The following is a 21,021-nucleotide window of genomic DNA, read 5'->3' as shown; positions in this document are numbered from 1 at the left end:
ATCTATAAAACATTTACAAGATGGCCTGGGCCACACTGCTCACCTGTGACCCAATGGTTTCCTGGAAGCATCGGCCAAGTTGTGTCTTAGCAGCCACGGGATACACGTGTGGAATGAGCTGCTGGTGGGGGTACGGGGAATGTGCTGTCTGGGTCTTCTGGACTGGCATCCCTTGGTAAGGGACTTGGGACTGGCCTGGCTGTGCTTCTTTCATCTTCTGGCCCACTGGGCTATCAATTCTGGAAACCTGGTGTATCTGCACGGAAGCCTCAGGAGGATGCTTCACATGGATATTGACTATGTTGGGGGGAAACTTCACTACAAAATCAGGAGGACAACTTGTTAATCATGAATCATTAAGTCAGGATTTTTAAGACATGAAATGTATTTTGTACAAACACACCTACCAATATAGACTCTACATAGGATAACATATACAAAGTATCTTTTGTGACATAGACATCAAAATTCTTGAGAATTTTGAATTCAAAATGACAAATTCATGCACTTAAAAAAAAATCAAACTGTGGGCTGGTAAAGGTTTCTGCCACCAAGTCTGATGTCTTGAGTTTGATCCTCAGGACACATATGGCAGAAGAAGAGAACTGACTTCATAATTTGTCCTCTGACACCCCCCCATATGTGCACATGGCACACACACAAGCACAACCACACACACACAAATGATTATATAACAAAAATTTTAAGTAGAACTGCAATATTTATACATTAAAGTATCTCAAAGTGATGCATCCAAAAACAAGAATACTATTTTAACTAGGATCACAAAATTATGAATTCATGATGCTTTCACCATAGGTGAGTACAAATTATCAATATAATAAGTTTGCAGAGATCAGTTACTTTTTTATATTTCATAAAGTTTCTTGTATAGAAATTTCTATTATGAAAATTTAGGACTTAATTTTTTCCATTAAAAGTAGAGATTCAGTTTCACAAAGCATGTTTCTTTTATCTGTTTGTTTAGGGTATCTCACATATATGTATGTCTATACATATACAATTGAACTTCTTCTGATGACACATTAATGTGTGTTCTTTTACATGTGTAACAAAACTGCCTTTCTGCCCCTTTCAAAGAAAATTTCAGACAAAAAGTTTATCTCTGACACATTCAGGGTTTAAAGAGTAAGAGCCAGTAACACTTCTCTGACCCCTTTTAAAGTCGTATATTTCTACGGATGCCAGCTTGAAAGAATGAATTAGTCACAGAACTTTTGAGCTCCAAGTGACCTACTTTGCCTTCTCTACAGATGCACAGACTGAAGCCCGGTGAAGTCCAGTGATCGTAGAGGATTCAGGTCAAGTATCTGTCAGCTACAAATTTCATTATTGGGGATAGTTTATTGCCTCTGTCAGGGTCTGACCCTGACCTTGTTCCTTTTTCTGTTTTTGACCTTGCACATCCATCACTCTGTGGTGCTAAGAGTCCCAGAGAAGCAGGCACTTCTTCTGGCTATCCTATTTTCCAGATGCCAGTTTACTGTGGCCTAGACATTCTTGCAGCCACACAGGTGGGCCCACATCCCATCTCTGCTGTCATTTATCAGGTCACAGATCCACACACACTCTTCTGTTTCGACCCCAGTCCTGCCTGGCTATCTGTAGAGACTTCACTGTGCCTCTGAGCTGGTAACAGAAGATGGGGTAATGAGCAAAATGAGGATGCAGAACTTACCTTTGACTCCTTGCTGGGTGCTCATGGTTAGAGGCAAGGTATGTGTGGAATGGATGACATGAGTCCCCAGTGCCTTGCCTGGCTGCTGGGAGTGCTGATAGAGTTTAGGCATACTGGCACCAAGGACAGGGATCTGGCAAAGCTTTCCTGTGAAATTTGGAGGACACTGACATTTGTCCCTTGAACTGCACTGTCCACCATTCATACATGGAAGATGGCAAATTACTGAAAAGGAAAAGAAGACAAAGTGGAAAGTTGGTTAGTTTCTCAAAGGTTAAGTAGCAATCAATGGGCACCACCTACCACACCCAACTACACATCCTATTACAGACATACTGGGAGTCAATATATGGCTGGAGAGTTCCCACTATCAAACAGATTCTGCCCCCCACACACAACTGAAAGAAAAGTTCATAGGGAAAGAATGAAGTAGGTACAAGTCTAACAAGAGAGCTGAGTGATAGAGTGCTTGCTGCCAAGTCTGATGTGCTGAGTTTGATCCCCAGGACCCACATGGTAGGAGAGAAGTGATTCATCCGGAATGTTCTCTGACCCTCACACAAGCACCCTGGCACACAAACATACTCACATTCAAACACATATAGAAAACAAGTAAGAATATAAGAAAACTACTTATATCTATTGCTATTGTTATATAATGCTATTTACATAGTATACATTATGTTACGTGATGGCTAATTGTTATATATACACATGCATATATATATGAAGTAAAAACTCGGATTATTGTGTATCACAGTACCACTTTAAACATCTCTTGTGACTGAAATTGCTTCATTCCCTATTTACTGATGATTAGCTAACTGTACCATAGATTAGAAACTCCATGGAGAGAAAATGTGTTTATGCCTTGGTCACCTTCGTGTCCTCAGTACCTAAAACATACCTTGCATAGAGTGGGTTTTAAATATTTGCTCATAGAACACATCAAAGAACAAATGAGAGTTATGAAAATACTTGTTACTGAAATGTTTTCTTTATTCTGTAGAAGACACTGAGCTATGTGCTATTTAAGAAAAAAAATCTCACATAGCTTGAACATGTTTAAATGAATTTCTCATATTATTGATAAAAACCAAACAAACCCTGAAATCTGAGTGGTCATTAGTCTGAAGTTTGTTCACTTTGAAATATCAAAAGGGGCTAGAGAGATGGCTCAGAGATTAAGAGCACTGCTTGTTCTTCCAGAGGTCATGAGTTCAGTTCCCAGCAACTACATGGTGGCTCACAACCATCTACAATGAAATTTGGTGCCCTCTTCTGGCATTCAGGTGTACATGCAGACAGAACATTGTATACCTAATAAAATAAATAAATCTTTTTTAAAATATCAAAAGATAAGACGATGCGCTGAGTGAAGAATTTTCAGCTTTTAACTGCATAAATTCAGCTTTGTCTGACCTTCCTCATTGCTAGTGAATGCATCTTCACAGCCTTTAAAAATCATATTTCTTTCTTCATGAACAAGAAAAGCCCCTCAACTCTTTCTTTCTAGCTTCCATGACTACACTTGCCAGAATTTTTCCTCACTTCCTAACTATAAGATACTGTGGGATAGGACACACCTTCCTATTCCTTCACAGAACCCAGTCCCCCTAATGGTCTCTGTGTCACTAATTCTGAAAGGCAGAGAGTCCAGGCTCCCTTGGTTACTATGACAACTGGCTCATCTAACTGACTACTGCCTCCTTCTCCTATTGCAGGCCTTCCTCTGGTTGTCCTTCAAACCTTGCTACGTACTATGGTCTGGTTCTAAACTCTCCGTGGCCAGCTTCGCTTTGCTATGATTTCTCATGTCCCCAAACTTGGGATTCCTGTTTAAGCTTTTTGCTGAACTTCAAACTGTCTACAACTGTAGATCTCTGTGTAGACATCCACTCCCTCCACCCTCCCCCCCCCACACACATGCAAAAACCTCAAAACATCTACAGCTGTGAGCATCTCCCTTCTAATAGCTCCAGAGTGGTCTTCAGCAAAATGTGGTTGTCTCTCCCTCTCCTAAGTTACTCAACATCCATTCTAGACTTCCTCTCTTTCAGTCATTCGGAGCCCCATTCCCTCTGCAACCTCATCACTTCTGAGCTCACCTCGTCTCTCACAGTGCAGCCCACTGATCTTCATTCAGAACTGACAGGCGGGGAGTATTGAGTCCTCTGCCTTCCTGGGGTACCTTTTCATTCCCCTTTCTTCAACAGAAAGACTTTCTGCTTGTCTTTTAAATTCCATCCGACCCTTGAGTCTCTAAGAAGCATTTCGTGTTGCCTCTCCTGTTTTCTCAGACACATACTCACTGCCCCTTCAGGTAACATCCCTGACTATATGACTGGCTACTTCAGCGTAGAGCTCCCACCACTAACTTTCTGTGGGCCCAGAGATTCAGCTCTTTACTTCTATCCCTCACACATAGCTCAGAATTTGGCAGAAATGCTTAAGGTCTGAAAACATACCAAAAAAAAAAAAAGATAAAACATAAGCACAAAGAAAACATAACATATAAATGCAAACGGTTCTGTGCCTGCAATTTCGCTAAGTGCCGTTCTTAGACTGTAAAGAAGGGCTAGTTGTTACTCTTCAAGAATTTTACAGCTAACCCGTGACATTAAACGATGCAGAAGAACTAAAACTACAAAGGAGCAATGACTGTCAGAGATGAATAAAATGCTTTGGAACTCCAGAAATAATTGAAAAAACACAGAGCTGGGGCGAAGTCTTTAGGATGGGGCAAAATTGAGAGCGTAGACTGCACACTCTAGGGAGATCAGCTATGTAAAGGAAAAGGTAGCTCACCTGGGAGTGAGCCAATGTATCTGCTAAAACCCAGGCTTTTAGAGGAAGGGAAGGGATCAGGCAGTAAGCTGGAACGTGAAGGCTTACGTCAGACCAGGAGGTTATGAAAGATGTGATATGGGGTTTGGATTGTACACTGTAATGGACAAGTTATCCTGAGGCTTGAAGAAGAGGATTAGCAAGGTTGCCAGCATGCATCAGGAAGGTTGCTTTGCAGATGGCATTCTGGATTAGTTGAATAGAAAAGCAACAATGCTGGGAGGGCCAGTTTGGAAACTGTCACAACAACTGAGGAGCAAGCTGAAAACAGGGCTCAGGGGGACGGCACAGAGCACTGAAGGCAATATGAAGTAACGCAATGCTGCAGGGAGCATCAGCAGAACGTGTAAGAAACACAGAAGGTGGAGAAGGAAAGAGAGAGCTGGAAAACACTACCAGGTCACAAACCCAGAAACTGTGGTCTAACCCTATGTTTCAGATCGAGTCAAACACCCCTACCAGCTGGGGTCTAGAGAACCCCTGGTACCCCATCTACTCAGAGAAGTCCCAGGTAAAAGGAAGATGTAATGACTCCAGCAAAATTAATAACTCTGTATATCCCAGTTCAGTTCTAACTTTAATGTCAAAGCCATAATTTTGCTCAGTGGATGAGCTCAATGAACACTGGTTAACAGTGAAGACAGGCAGTCCCAGATTTAAATATACTAATATATGATGCAAATGTCCTGCAAATAATTCATCACTGGACCCCGGGCACTCTTTACTTCCAACTTGCAGGAATTTTATTGACCACAGTACCTTCAATAACTACATCAAATGTAAGCTTCATTGCTATCTCTGTCCATCAATCACTTCCATAAGAGCAGGTGGACATCCCCGCCAGTGGCCAATCCCATCATTCCTTTCAAGTTCTGCTGATGAATGGGCACTATACATCTTTTAGTTAGAGCACAGACACCAAGGTAGGTCTGTTACCGCCTAAACCCAAAACAATAAAACCACAGAATGTTTAACGAAGTGGATAATCAAAAGATGGGCTGGACAGCAAGGAGGTAACGGTTGTACTCTGAGAAGGAGAACTGCATGGTGTACATGTCAAATAGTTTACTACTTTGAATCTGCTTCCAAACAGCTCTTCTAAAAGAGGTGTGACACTTTAGAGCAGTGACTCTCAACCTTTCTGATGCTGTGGCTCTTTAATATAGATCCTCATGTTGTGGTGACCCCCAACCATAAAATTATTTTTGTTGCTACTGCATAACTGTACTTTTGCTACTGTGGATCCTAATGAAAATATCTGATATGGAGGAGGTCCTTAGGCAACCCCTGTGTAAGGGTTATTCAAACCCCCAAAGAGGTCATGGCCCACAGACTGGGAACCACTGGCTTAGAGGAAAGAAAAGAGATTCTCTGTCTTAAGTTACACAGTGGGAGAGAAATGACACACGTTCACACTAGTCTTGATTGGCTTCAATCATTCAATCATTCAATCAAACATTTAAATTATTCATGTTTCCAACATTTCCAATTATAGACTAGTAAAACAAACAAACACACGTTAGTTTAGTTTTTGTTGTTCTACTTATTCATACCCTCTTCTTTGATGTTTTGGCAAAAATATTTAAAAGCTGTGCAGCTTGATTTTTTTTTCCCCTTATGCTGCAAATTAAAGGCAGGCTGTGGTGGTTGTTCACATTTAATCCCAGCACTTAGTGGAGGCAAAGGCAGGTGGATCTCTTCGCTCAAGGACAGCCTGGCCTACATAGCATGTTCTAGCCCATCCAAGGCTACATAGTGAGATCCTTCATAGATAGACAGACAGACAGACAGACAGATATTGTTAAAAGATGTAAAGTGAAAACTACCTATAATCTATACTGGCATAAATTAATTGAAATAACCATCTTTTAAAAAACTAACCAGTTGGCTTTTACTAGATAGTTCCAGTAATGTAATAATAGACTCTGAAACTCAACATGGACTTAGTTCCTCTAAGTCTATGCACCTTTCACTCCAGAAATGTTTTCCCTACAACCTGTCCTGTGAAGTGTACTAGCCTAAGAGAATAAAACAGTCATCCACGAGCCCCAATAACTTGTGTCCCCAGTCACTGGAGAAACAGCTTCTGCCTGGCTTGTTTAAACCACCAAAAGGTCACTACTCATAACTATTATGAATAAGGAACAACGTATCTATTCTCTTGTTCTAGGACTTTCTAAAATCCCAAGGACACCATAGAAAGCCCCTTGCCTCATCTCAGTAACTTCAGATTGAGGTGTCTGCAGCAGGCAATCATTTTTATATCTACATTTTCTTTTATATACTAAAAAAATAAACTTAAAGCCAGTGTACAGACTGTGGGATTTAGGTATGAATAGTTTTTCTGTTTCAACGTTCGTACCACACCAGTGTTCTATAAAGCCTCCTCAGAACACGAAGAGGAAAAGGAATGAGTTATCCTTCTGGTTGGCTTGAGAAGCGTGTGGTATGCCGGTTGTAACTCTGGTTACAGCCCATATATTGTGGAAAATCTAACCAGAAGGTATAACACAGAATGTTGCTTTGAGAAATGCTATAACCTTGTCGGAGTGATATTTTGCTGGCTGCCGCCATAATTCACCATATTGCATCATACAGTCACCAGAGGACTTTTGCAATAACAAGAGGCATGTGGACCATCATTCTGTTATTCCAGAAAGTGTAATTTTGTGACAGCGTCTCGAAGTATCTCATGATGCTACTATAAAAGGGCAAAATGAGCCAAAGGATACTGCCTGGAAGAACCGGTCAGAGGTTTTAAACATATCAAGTGTCTCAGATGCATTCCATCATTCACTGTGCTCTGTAAAACAACTCGTGGTATTCAGAAACTTGGGAGGACAGAATTTTCACATTCTACATTGCAAATTGGAATCCCATTTAAATAACAAACACTAGGGGTCTGGGTTCAAATGAAAAGGAGACATGCTCTAAAACTCTGAGCCACAAAAACAGACTACCTCCTCCTTTCCAGTTATCTCACTTAAGCTGCTCATTCCTAAAAGGCACTCTCGCAATGGTCTGGACCCTCCTGCAGCCAATTCTGTAAACTCAGCCTGCCCCGGACTCTCTGAGCCAGCAGACAGACTGTTTTTTTCTGGTGCGGAAGGTGAGACAGAGAAAACTCTCCATATGAAGGAGGCCTCCACCTTCCAATACACAGAACATGTACACACCTGGCATTGAGGTGAACAGCTACTTCACCTACTTCAATTTTGCCCCTCATCTCTAATTAGCAGAACAATGTTTCCTTAGAGGACCTCAGCTTGTTTCTCGGTATCTTTTTTTGATACCCAAAATGCAGTAACATTTTCAGAGAGCAGAAGTTTTATCACCTGGATTCTCCTCCTTTTCCAGTCAGAAAGTGGAACTGATACTGTAGTTATGTGTAAAGATTTTAGATAATAAATATGTTACATAATGACTGACAACCAGGCTTAGGGCTGTAGCTCCATGGTAGAATGCTACGTGGGTAGCATTGACAAAGTCCTAAGTTATCTTCCCAACACTATAAACACACACACACACACACACACACACACACACACACACACATCCTCTCTCTCTCCTTTTCTCTCTCTCTCCTTTCTTATTTCTTTTGGGGCTAACTACAGAACCTATGAACCAAGATGTGTCTTCCTTTTAAGTTAGTATGTTTCATTGTCCCAAGAAGAAGTAATAGACCTGAGAGGCAAAGGGACGCCAAGATGTTGCCTTCATTTGAACTCAGAACACAGAAACTGAGGAGGCCGCCTCCTCTACGTGACCGGGGACAGGCGTGTATCACTGACTTCTCCTGCTGAAACACAGAGAGTCACAGTTTTGCTTGAAAATTGTCTAGTGGGAGCTATTGATTATCTGGCAACTTTGACTGACCAGGAAACTATGTCTAAAGAGCGTAGTGGCCAGGGTGATCTGGCCCGGCCTGACAAAGAAGCTGAAAGGAAGCAGAATGTTAAAAGGAAAAGAATCCATTATTATGAAAAGTCCCTCACAGAGTGTTTACAGAGCAATTACATGAGCTAGGGTCTTGCGGTAGAAGAGCTTAGGAAAGCCCAGAACCTCAAAGGAAGCAGGACACAAGGAAAAGCAAGACAAAATGTGCTGGAGAGAGAGGCGAGGGCTGTTTCCATTTCTATCCACACGGATGTAAAGCAGACTGTATAAGCAGAAGGAGAGTAAATTATAAATTAAAACAGCACCAGGAAAAAGAAAACCATAGGAGATGAAACCAAGGAAAAGCATGGAATAAGGTTAAGTAAGCTGGGGAGACTGGGAGATCTTGTACTTCATGTACATTCCCTGTGGATTTGACCTTGAGTCTCTGAATCTTGTTTATTTATTTATTTGTGTGTGTGTGTGTGTGTGTGTGTGTGTGTGTGTGTGTGTACTCTCACATGGGTGTGTGCAGTCCCACAGTTGTATAGAGGCCAGAAGACATCCTCAGGTGTTACTATTCTTTAGGCACCACACTCTTTATATACATACACACATACATACATACACACATACATACATACATGCATACATACATACATACATACATATCACTCTACTGGCTTGGAACTCACTTTCCAAGTAGGCTAATTTGGCTGGCTGGTGAGACACAAGGAAGAGACCATCTCCACCTCTTTGGTGCTGGGCTACAAAGGCATGTCCCCCACCCTACTGTTTACAAGGTTTGGGGATCACTGTTAAGCCCTCGTGCTTACGTGACAAGCACTTTACTAAGTGTGCCTTCTCCCAGCTCCTTTTCTTATAAGTTTAAATGAATACTTAGGCTGCAGAGTCAAGTTAAATTTTTAGACATTTAAAGCTCATTGAACATACATATCATCATTCTAAAGGCAAAGGGACATTTTCTTCATGTGAAATACGGTGTTAATATATTCTACAGGACACGACAAAGGGACAAGACAATTCCACAGAGACTGGGACAAAGGCGGACACTTCGGTGGCAGCTAAAGATGCGTCAAATGCAACTTCTTTTTGTAAAGGGCACAAGTGTTTATTAGACACCAGATTTGAAAATGGAGGCATGATTTTATTGTTTAGAGATTTTTTTTTAAGTAGTTTGCATTATACAGGGACTAAGGGACTTCACAAATATTAAACCACAAATCAGTTGGTTTAAAACTTTAGGCAGAGTACCATCATGCTGGAGGCTTGAGGCATGCTCTCATACCTACCAAATGATGGGAAGGAGGGATCAGTAACAGCACCCCGTCCACAGCACCCCCACCCATAGCACCCTCATTAAACATGGTAGAGAGCCAGACAAGCAATACGGCTTTAGAGATGGATTTACATTATTGGCGTAGTTTATCGGCTCAAACATGGCACATTTAGATTTATCTGCTTTATAACCTCAGATGGTCAATTTCCTTCCCTCTCCACCAATCACAGTTACCCAGACAGAGATGACACTGCACCATGTTAAGGTAAATACAGACTTTACCAAGAACAAAATATCAATGACTACAAACAAGAATTCCACAAATACCTCATGTTTTTAATGCTGGCGGGCATTAGCAGAGGCTTCTATGCTGTACTCTGTTTATACCCAGGAGATAGAAGTGTTATCATACACAGCAAAGTTTCCATTTAGGGATGGGACCATTCATCATTTCTCAGCTTTGTTTATAATTTCCTCTTCATTTATCATCAACCTTGCCACCACTGTGAGCTACCTCACTTCATCTAGGTTTATAGTTTTGCATGCCCCAAGGGACTTGGTAGACGGATCCTAGCACCAAATTCCACTTAGCATTCCTCATTGCAGATGCTGCCACAGTAGCCGCGCCTACCATTTCCCAGCCTCAAGTCTCCTTTATCCCCGTCTGTAGTCATCCTGGCAAACTGTACACGATGGTAAACACCCAAAAAATCAGACACCCTGAGCTAGGGACATCCTTTGTCAACGATCCTTAATGACCAAGGCAAACAATCTCGCCTTGAGGATTATCATGTCTCCATCTGCAAAATGAGATGGCTGGGTGATGTGATGTCAGATTGTTCTTCATTCTCAAAATTCTGGTTCTGAAAACTACAAACAGATCAGTAAATGAGGCAAGATGCAAATCTCTCCATTGCATCAAATGGGACTGACAGGGCTTAAATTCTAAAACATGACACAGAGACACTGTATATCCTAACTGCCACCCATGTGCAAGGGGCTGGATCTCATCTGTTAAGTGATGGACGCTGATTGGAGCCCAAGTTTCACTCGGGAAAAGACATGGACACGTCAAGCCAGAAAAGTGATGATCTGCCCCATAATGAGTGAGACAGATTTCATAAAGGCGATCTTGGTCCTCATCTGTGCAGGCATCACTGCAGCTATCTAAATGGATGATGTGTTGCCTCTTCGGTCAGTGTGGCCTGGCATCTTCTGTAATATCTTTGCAAAAGGCTTTCTCAGAAACCCAGTAAAACCACATAAGCCAAGGCTACATACAGTAATAATATTAAAAAGAAGCTTCAATCCTTTTAAAGTTTGCTTGCCACTGTGATTTGCAAACTTTGTTTGCAGATCTTTCCAAACACAAAGTTCATGCTCCCACCAAGCCCATTCTTAATATCTACTTGAGATTTATTTATTCTCCAGACTCAGAAAGGAATTGTGATGAACCTAGATTTAGAATTTTTAAGCATTTTCAGTGTCAGAAACCTCAACAAACATATGTAATGTAATGGCACAGCATTTCAGTAAAAGCCTTTGACATCGGAGGCAAATTCCTGTGGATGTTAAATTCGGGGTGGACTTAGAAAACAAAAACATTCATCAGAGAAGAGATGAGGATGTTAAAGAATAAAGAACCCCGGAGGTCCCTGCAATGGTGGACGGGGTGTCTAATATCATTTCTGCAGCATTTATCAACTTCCCTTCCCCTTTGATCATGTTGTCATGTTGATCATGTTGTCCCTCCATTGTCACTTAGATGTGTAGGAAAGTGGCCACTTTCTTCCATACTCCATAGCACACAGGAACTGAGCAAAAACTGATTAATATTCTCATAAAGAGTCCGTAGGTATACTAGGTGAAAAAAATGCATCTTGCATGAATCTATACCTCTTTTAATATTTCCTTTTTTCACCAGTGGCTATCCTGAGGTTTGCTCTTTCCAAAACTCATACTGAAACTTAATCTCCCAAGTGATGTGAGGGGTGTTTAGAGATGAGTTCTTGAGAGATGTTGGCCTGTTTCTACAGAGTGAAACACTCCCTCCAGAGAGAAGGGAGAGGCTCTCACAGTGTAGGGTGGTAAACAAAATGTCACTGGGTACATGGGAACTTGAAAAGTTCTCAAAATCCTTTTCACACCTTCCTAGAAGGAGCTGATAGTTACTACGGAGGCAGCTCTAACCAGTGGAGCTGCGTGAAGGGGATTCTGGGGCCATCTGTAAACCACGCAGAGGGTCAAGGATGCAGCTTCTACGAGTTGACACCGAGGTTGGGGTTTTCAGTGACGCAGCTGCTTTACCCGAGTCGCCCCTGCTCCTGTAAGCAGTCCCTAATACTCCTGTCAAAAACCCCAATTAAAAACTCATCGCTTCAACAAGTTGGACTTTGGTACAATCACTACCTTGGTCTGTCTGGGATGGGGTCCCTTTTGGGGATGAGTAGGTGCATGGGTACGTGTGTGCATGCATGTGGACGTGTCGTCTCCCCAGGAAAAGTCTGTCGCACAATGGGAGACAACTGAGATTAGATGAGGTCAGGAGGGTGTGGGACTCAGGACTATTACAGCAGCTTTGTAAAAAGAAGAAGAGTTAGCAAGCTTGCTTCGCTTTACCATGGAACGCTCCTTGCTGCCTCGGGACCACAGCAGGTCCCCCACTAAAAAGCAAGCCCTCGCCAGAAGCCAATCGGAAGCAATGTCATGCTCTTAGCCTTCCAAAACGAAGAGCTAAACAAATCTCTTTTCTTTTTAAACTACCCTGGCTATGGTATTCACTTACAGCACCAGAAAATGCACTAAGGTACCTGCACACACTAGGAAAAACAAATGTTTTTCCAACTGAGCCCATAAAGTGTCTAGATGCCACAGAAGCACAGGAGTAAGAATCAAGAGCCATGTCACAGGAAAAGAACCATTTGCTGGAGAGTAGACAGAGAGCATCCTCATAGCTACAGAAGGCACCTTTGTGGATTATCGGTCCCTTGCTGGCCCCTTGAGTTCTGGTAAAGTGAAAGGGAAAGGCTAGAAGCTCCACAAGGTTTTTTCATTTAATGACTGTTTATTGTCTGTCTACCATTAGTCAAACACTGCTCTAACACTTGGCAAGGTCAGCAGACAAAAATAGACAAAGCTCTCATGCCTTCTGCCACTCTGAGGTCCTCTAAGAAGCAGGGCTGCTCTGGGGGCCCAAAGTCAAAGAGCCAGATAGAGCTGAAGAAAGAAATGAACAGCAGTTTCCAAGTACTCACCCCCAGCACTTCATGAAGTGTAAGAGACCTGGCTATGACACACACTCAGTGTTCCGGGGAGAGACCTCTTTGGGGAAACAGTGGCCCGGGAGCAGTCTAACCAGAAGATATGTGGATGCCATGTGTGACCATAGCTCACCAGCATACAGTAGTAGATGAGGAACACCATTAGAGAGCTCAGAATAACTTTTAGGCGGTGTAGAGGAGATGAATATAAGCTAAGACATAATTTGTTTGGATGATTTTCACCATAGCATCCATAAATCATAATCTAGTAACACCTAGAGAGATGTCCAGGTGATGGCTAAAATGCACACGGTGTATCTGCGTAACTACATACACACCATTCATACCATTCATTGTTTTTCATATTCTTAAGGATCCATGTTTTAGTAGTTACATAATATTTCAAGCAGACAATACAGACTATAGAACTGTTCCTCTATTATTTCTTTGGTATACCTGCATGTTGCTTTTAACCACTACAGAGGGGGTTTTAGGGAGCATTCTCAAAAATATAATTTTATCCTCAGTAATTATAACCGCATGTACTCAAGTAATGTTTGTTGGTTGCTTAATACACTCTGGGTGACAAGCTAGGAGACACAGTGAACAAACAAACACATTATTCTGTTAGTCCTATGTAACAGCCTCATCACTGGGGAGGACACAGAGCAAAGATATGAAGAGCCTTGAACCAGACCTTTTCGAAAAGGTTGAATCCCTGATTTTATCAATTAAGCATGTTGTTTAACACTTGTCTGTCCCACGTATTCACCTGTAGAACAATAATCATCACATGTAGTTCATATAGTTGTTACATGGCTTGAATGCATTAATTCATATTCAAAGTATGTAAAACTCAGGATACCATACACGTTGCCAAGATTAGCCACTATCATTGACTTTGTGGCTATTATGGGAGCTGCAGGGAAAATACAGGAAATGGGGAAACCAAGGCCGCATACTGGCAGGGAAAGAATGTACAGAACCTACAGCCAGGTGAGCCATGCAACACAGAGCCTGCAGTCCCATCAACCACTCTAGTGTAGGGCTATGAAACTGTGGGCAAAATCGGTAGGTGAAACTTATACAAAGGACATGCCAACAGCATCAACAGCAGTATATTCACATTTAGCTTAAAGAATGAAAAATGCAGAGACATGTCTCACCACATAGCCAGGACTGGCTTTGAACTCTCCACCCTCCTGCCTCTGCTTCCTAAGCACTGGACAGATGTAATCCTTAGGTGGGCCACACCACACTCAGCCCACTTGACATCTTTGCTCTTCTGAGATTACTTTCATAATGCTTTGCATGGATAGTAGATCTTTAATGTTTTATTTGTTCTATTGATGAAAATGCCTTTGTCAATCTATTTCCTGTTCATTTCAGTTTATTTGAGCACAAATTTTGCTTTTTATGCTCTTTTCTCTGCGTTCTATTGTTTCAATCCTTAAAAACCTCCAAGCACTAGAGATGTCATCTATTTCATGCAAACATTAATTTTTTATCTTTCTTGTCTGATTTATTTAGCATATTCCATCTGAGGGCTTTATCCTGTATATAAATATGGATTATAACTATTTTTTGCTGAGAACTGTCATCTAAACATCGTGATATTGGTTATTAAATAAAACTTCCTTTCTCATGTTTTAAAGATAAGCAGTTACATTGGCTAGAAAGCTTCCAAGGACAGATGGAGACATAACAGAGTAGAAAAGGGAAAACTTGGCAACTCCAGGTGAAGTAAAAAATGGGAGATCAGAGAAAAGAAATGCAGGATTAAAAAATCACCAAGACCGACTCAGAGGAACACAAGAGCAGAGCAACATTCCCCAAGGGACATGAAAGGAGAAACACACTGGGTCGTAAAATGAAATGGGGTCTATAAAATTCACTCTGGAAGCCAAGAGGAATAAATTCTGAGTGGACAATGTTTGGGAACTACTACTATAAACAAAAGTCTGCATGGCTGTCTGCGGCTCCCTCTTCCCACCCTGCATGGCCAGTTACTTTCCCAGACCCCCACTTCCCTGTCTGCCACACTGGAGGCATTTTCCTCCTTTGCTCTGTCTTTACACAGCTTTGATTATAATGTACAGACAAAGGTCTGGCTGGGGGCTGTCTACACTTCTCAGAATCAAAATGAACTGAAAAACCAGCTGAGAAGGCTCATCATCATCATCATCATCATCATCATCATCACCATCATCATCATTTAGATATTGGTTACTACTTCAATTAGTAATAAAAATTTTTAGAGCTGGAGGGATGGCTCAGAGGTTAAAAGCACTGGCTGCTCTTCCAGAGGACCCAAGTTCAATTCCCAGCACCAATGTGGCAGCTCACATCTACCTGTAACTCCAGTTCCAGGGGATCCAACTCCCTCTTCTAGCCTCTGAGGGTGCTGTATGCAAACGGTGCACAGACATACAAACACCCACATACATAAAAGAGTAAAACTTAAATAAACAAACATGGCAGGCCTTCACTGGAGAAATTCATGTCACAGATAAAAAGAAGAGTTGTTCATAAGTATAAAACACTAACAATTTTCAGGCCTACATCACAGGTGGCATTTCCACAGTGTGTCAGATTGAAAGAACATTAAATCCTGATTGTTGTCCTAGTTTCCTTTCTGTTGCTCCCTTTGAGTCAGTAAGGGTTTCTTTGGCTTACAATTCCAGGTTAAATCCTGTGCAGGGAAGTTTAGGCAGCAATATCCATGATCAAGAACAAAGATGAATGAATGCATGCTACTGTTCAACTAATCTTCTCTACTCTTACACAGTCCAGAACCAAAATCCACCCATCATGTGCTAGAGTGTCCTTTATCAATTAACACTATTTAAACAGTCCCCCTACTGGCCAATGAGATGTAGATAAGTAAGCTCTCATTTAGATGGTCTTCTCAGGTGATACTAGACTCAGTTAAAACTTAGCATCCTTCTGCCCTTCCCCAGCACCCATTCCCTTGGTAACGAAACACAAAGATTGATAAAAATGCCCAAAAGGCTAAAAAAGGATCTGTAGACATAGTCAACTCGTGGCCTTGAAGGAGATCCCAAATGGTTCTTAATTGGATCACTCCTGAGATAAAGGCGTCTGTATGAAACACTCCTGAACACACCCATTCCTTGTTTATTTCATATTCTCTACAACCACTAGCAGAAGAGCAGTTCCCTGCCTCATGGCAGAATAGCCCATCCTAGTGCGCCATTTTGTCCCCTGCTGCTCCCACCATGTTCTATTTCATTTTAGTCACACTCAATACCTCGTCTCTTCTCACCAACCACACACATATGGTTTTAGACATGCTCTTTCTTCTTCCTCATCAACCTAACCTTCTACATCAGCATCCCCAACAAGGCTTTTTCTGGTGATATCAGGTCAAAGTTGGCAGTCCTCATCCCTGCCACATACTCCTGGGGCATCACAGACTCATCTGCCATTTACAGAGATGACAGGCTAACTGTCTGAGTATATGTCAATCTCCTCCAAATGATCCTAACTCCAAGAGCATAGGAGATAGTCTCTGGGACAATGTACTTGCTGGGGTTCATCCCTAGATGTAGCAAAATGCATTGTACATGGTAGCTAATAAGTGGATAAATGAGTGTTTTGGTATACATGCCCTTTTTAATTGGAAAACCTTGTAAGTGGCAAAATGCAGATGTTGTTATTTAGAAAGGCTTTCATATTGCCTTTTAGAGCCCTAAATCAGCAGCTAACTTATATTAGTGGTTCAAGTTTACTACAATTTCCCAATCATTCCCCTTATTTTTCATAAAACCTTCTCTTTTTGGATCAAACTTTTGGCCAGTTTATTTAACATCCAATTCAGTGTTGCAATTTTAGGTCAGTAACAAAAAGAAGTGGCTCTTGGTTTAAGAGGGGAAAAAAAGAGGCTGCTAGCCAGGAGTGATGCCCTACGCATAAGTCTGTTTATTTCTCAAATGGAGTGGTGGGCTTTGGTTAGTTCGGGAAGCTGGCTATATGGAGGTAGTTTTAAATCCTCTACTGTCCACTGCTTAAAATCACGCGATAGAACCGTCCAGAGTCAAATGCAAAATATCAAAAGGCCATGTGATTTGTGACTAGCTGATAAAATGAGCCAAGATGTCTCCTTCCATTCAGCTTTAAAAGCTTGATATGGTCAAGTTCAGGGCTTCACAGATCTTTCCAGAACCTGGAGAATTCCACTAAATCAAGTCAATCTGCATCAAGACTGACTTCCTGAAGATGATCTCTTCTAATCCTCAATATTGGCGGGAAAGTGTGTTTCTAATTAACTCCCCGGCAATGCATCCCAGACTAGATTGAGCTGAGCTCTGACGTCTTGCTGTAGACCGTAATACTCAGGCACCACCATGAAACAATCACCAGACGTCAAGATTTTGCACAGGATAACAATCAGAAACACGGAAGGGAAGTCAATTAAAACTACTATCATTAATCAGGACTAGAAAATTTTCCAAATCCTTTGGCAACATTCCCAAATAAACAAAAAAATCATCAGAGAAACTACTTGGGTGTATGAGGGAAAATTCCAGAAACCTCCCCCAATATTACCTCTGTTTCTTTCTCCTCTTTTATGGCTAAATGCTAAAGTTATAGAAACTCTATAAGGATGCTTTTAGGATTAAAATATGCATATAATGGTTTTCCTACTGATACAAAATGAAATCTTTTAAAAAATCAGAATCATTATCCTAATTTATACAAACTCGAAAAAAAAAACCTTACTAAGTTGGTTTTAACTTGAAGTTAAAATTTATACCTCATGATTTTATTTAAGTTGAATTATAGAAGATGTGACCCAAATAATAAGAAAAAAAATCAAAATTCATACTCCTGCCTACTTTTAGAGTCCAGCTGTTGTTAGAGGGGTAATTCTTAAACTGAATTAGGAAATGAGAAAGCAGGAAAGGAGGGCCAGGCCACACATTTTCATCTACAAACACTCAATAGCATCAAGGCACAAAACTTAGAAAGTCAACTTGGTCCTTTTCTTTTTTTCTTGAGACAGGATCCAAAGCATCCAAGGTCTTCGACCTTAGTTCATAGCCTGCACTGATTCTGATTCTCCTGACTCCACCTTCTAAGTGCTGCAATTTACAGGTAACTTGCTTTACATGGTGCTGGGGATTGAAACCCATCTGAGCCAAAGCTTTTTCACTGGTTCAATTTCACACCTTAACACTTCCCTGCATGGGGCTAATATTCTTAAACATACCTCTCACGTGACTCCTATTTTCTGGTCCATTACCTTCAATAGGAAGGATATCCTGACTGCTAAAAAATATTAATAACCAACATTTCCAACTATAATAAAACCACCTTTATTATGGAGATTTTCCTCTTACTGTACAATTTTAAAGTCTAGTAGGTTAGAATATTCCTGTTCCAAAAGCCAGTCCTAGCCTTAGGTCTGTATCAATGGTTGAGTTGAGTGTCCTAGAGCTGTCTCAACGGGTGCTTTGGAATTTAGGTTTTGGTTGGTATAATGATAGGCTTGAGAAACATGACTTCCTACTCGGCATTAAAGTTTTATATCACATTTTAAAGAATACTCCTTTTGATAACCCTCAGGGTTCTTCCTTGTCTCATAGCCAGACGTCAAACATAACCAAGATATACTGCTTCTCTTTTTTTCTGTCTTATCTTTAGTCCTTCCCCACCGCTCTCTAATGCATTTGTTCGAATGTGCTGTCCAGTCCTCTGTGGCCTCAACAGCCTCTCGGGAAGACTTCCTACCTTTTTTCTTATGCCTCTCCAATAGAATCTCTTCACACTAGTCCCAGCTTAGACTTTGTGGCATATACACCCAATCAACTCATTTACCTATACAAGTTTTCTATGGCTGTCATCTAAAAGAGAGAAACAAATTCTATCTTCTCAATAGATTTGGGATCAGAGCTTGTGTTTTGGGAGGTCTGTGGTGAGAATGAAAGATTCAGTTCATAGAACTGTGTAATCCTTATCCAGTGTTGTCTTTCTCACAATTACCTCCCAGCCAGTTCTCCCCATTTCGAGCTGTTCCACAAATGCCAGACCATGAATCCGAACGTCTTAGGATTCCTGCACTCTTGGTCAAGAGTCTATGGCAGTGATTTTTCAATCTGTGGGTTTGTGACCCCCTTGGGAGGTCACATATCAGACATTTGCATTATGATTCATAACAGAAGCAAAATTAGAGCTATGAAGTAGCAACAAAAATAATTTTATGGTTGGGGGAGCACCACAACATAAGGAACTGTATTAAAGGGTCGCAGCATTAGGAAGGTCAAGAACCACTGGTCTATGCCAATGTACTTGCAAGCTTACTGACTATTTTCTAAAAGAATTTCCCACTCCCAGTTTTTCCCCACCTCCCACATTCCATGACCCTCCATTAAGAAGGGACTTCTGCTCAGTGAAGGCTTTCGTGCGTGTGCCTCCAAGTATACTCACCAGTCTGCACAAAAAGAACTAACTCGAAATTGTACGCAAAGCTCAGGATGCCTACCAGTTCATCAGCACCAAGTAGCTCACAGGGGACATCTCATGGAACATCAGAGTAGGGGGACCAAAGAAATGTCAACGGTTTGAAAAGCATCCCAGTGGCATCAACTTTGCAGCCCTGTCATGGAGGCTTGGAGGCTCTAAGAGGTAAACGCTCTTGAGGTTTACACGAGGACCAAGGAAGAGTGCCGTTGACAGCATAAATTCTTATTTTTATTGCAACCGAGACCAAAATAAGAAGAGTGGCAATGCCGTAAGTGGAGCGGCAGTTTCAGTCAGCATCCCTGTGGCGTCTGAGGTGGCTTCTGGTGGTTTTCCCTGTGTGTAACAATTCTTCCTGCAGTCTTCATCCCAAGTCTCAGATCTGTGTTTACACACTGAGGATCACACCCAGATTACCTTAGGAGCATCTGTAGTCTTTGCATCCTTTTCGCATAACTGACCCAGTTATATCCAATGTACAGTCTCCTGAAGCTTCTTATTCCTTAGATCTAGGGGAACACTCACTCAACCCTTCCTATTAGCCATGGGCCAAATGACAGTAGATCCTGATGGTGGGTGGCATATCTTTTCTGAACCCTTCATACAACATTCAATTAACGGCTGACATTGTTCATTCCCATTAAAAACAAAAACTAAAACTAAAAGACAAAAAACAAAAAAACATGAGTAAAGGAAATGGTAATGAAATTAAAGGATTAATCCCCTTCTTTAATACAAAGCTTCTCTTACCATTGGGAGGAGAATGGCTGTGATATGGAGAAACCCAGAGCTTATTCAGAATCATCAGGAGTGGTTTATGATTCATCTTCCAGCTGCCAGCAGACCAGTCAATCAACAGCAAGCAGACGAAAGACGGTGAATCTAACTGTTAGATTCACAAGTGTCAAGTGTGTGTGTGTTATCACCACGGTCTGCATTAGGCCAGCTTAAACTTGAGTGAAGGGCAAGGACAAAATTCCTTCTTTCACCATTAGCATAAAATTGTTCAGAGTTCTTAGAATTAAAATGGAAAATCCTGTCTTTCAGAATCCAAACCCCCATGGAAAATGGAAAAAAACAGAGAAAGATAGAATTTTTCAAGTAATTATTAGATAGATGGTCACAAAATCCACAGATTTCCTCAAGTAAACAATGACAATAATCATTAAAAACTGATTATTATTTTTGAGGTAGTGTTTGATCACCATCTTTATGCCCATTTATTGACATACAATTTCATGGTTTCATTTATGAACAAATATAAATTTATTAAACAAACCCACTCACAAAAAGGAAACAGGACAATATTTTCACCAAATGTTCTTTTATTATTTATAAGGCAGGAGTTATTTATAAATGGCTTTCACTCTATTGCAAATGGTGAGTCTACCAATTGGGTTCTGGGACATGTATTTCTCAGGCCTGTATGAAGTTATCAAGGAATGCCAGCAAGCATGCTCACTCTCACCAAGTCACCCATGTTCACCTGAAAGAAGTAATTCAAAGGCTACCACGGAGATGAATAAAAATCTGAATGAAGGCTGTTTAGAATAACC

The 21,021-nt window shown here is 41.2% G+C and overlaps 1 protein-coding gene across 4 annotated transcripts in view; it reads right to left on the bottom strand.

Moving 5' to 3' along the window:
- Ltbp1 (latent transforming growth factor beta binding protein 1) overlaps window positions 1-21,021 on the bottom strand; it is a 213,294-nt gene that overhangs the window by 165,462 nt on the left and 26,811 nt on the right. For all 4 annotated transcript variants that reach the window (XM_055618275.1, XM_055618284.1, XM_055618293.1 and 1 more), the window contains exons 2-3: window positions 1,700-1,924; window positions 44-318 (exon numbers count right to left, since the gene is read on the bottom strand). In XM_055618275.1, coding sequence (XP_055474250.1) covers window positions 44-318; window positions 1,700-1,924 — 500 coding nt within the window. The remainder of the gene's footprint in view (window positions 1-43; window positions 319-1,699; window positions 1,925-21,021) is intronic.

Source organism: Psammomys obesus, unplaced genomic scaffold (genome assembly GCF_907164565.1).
Source record: "Psammomys obesus unplaced genomic scaffold, mPsaObe1.curated_primary_1811, whole genome shotgun sequence".
Classification (NCBI taxonomy): Eukaryota; Metazoa; Chordata; class Mammalia; order Rodentia; family Muridae; genus Psammomys; species Psammomys obesus.
The sequence above is the reverse complement of the archived record's forward strand: the minus strand, read 5'-3'. Positions and strand labels throughout refer to the sequence as shown.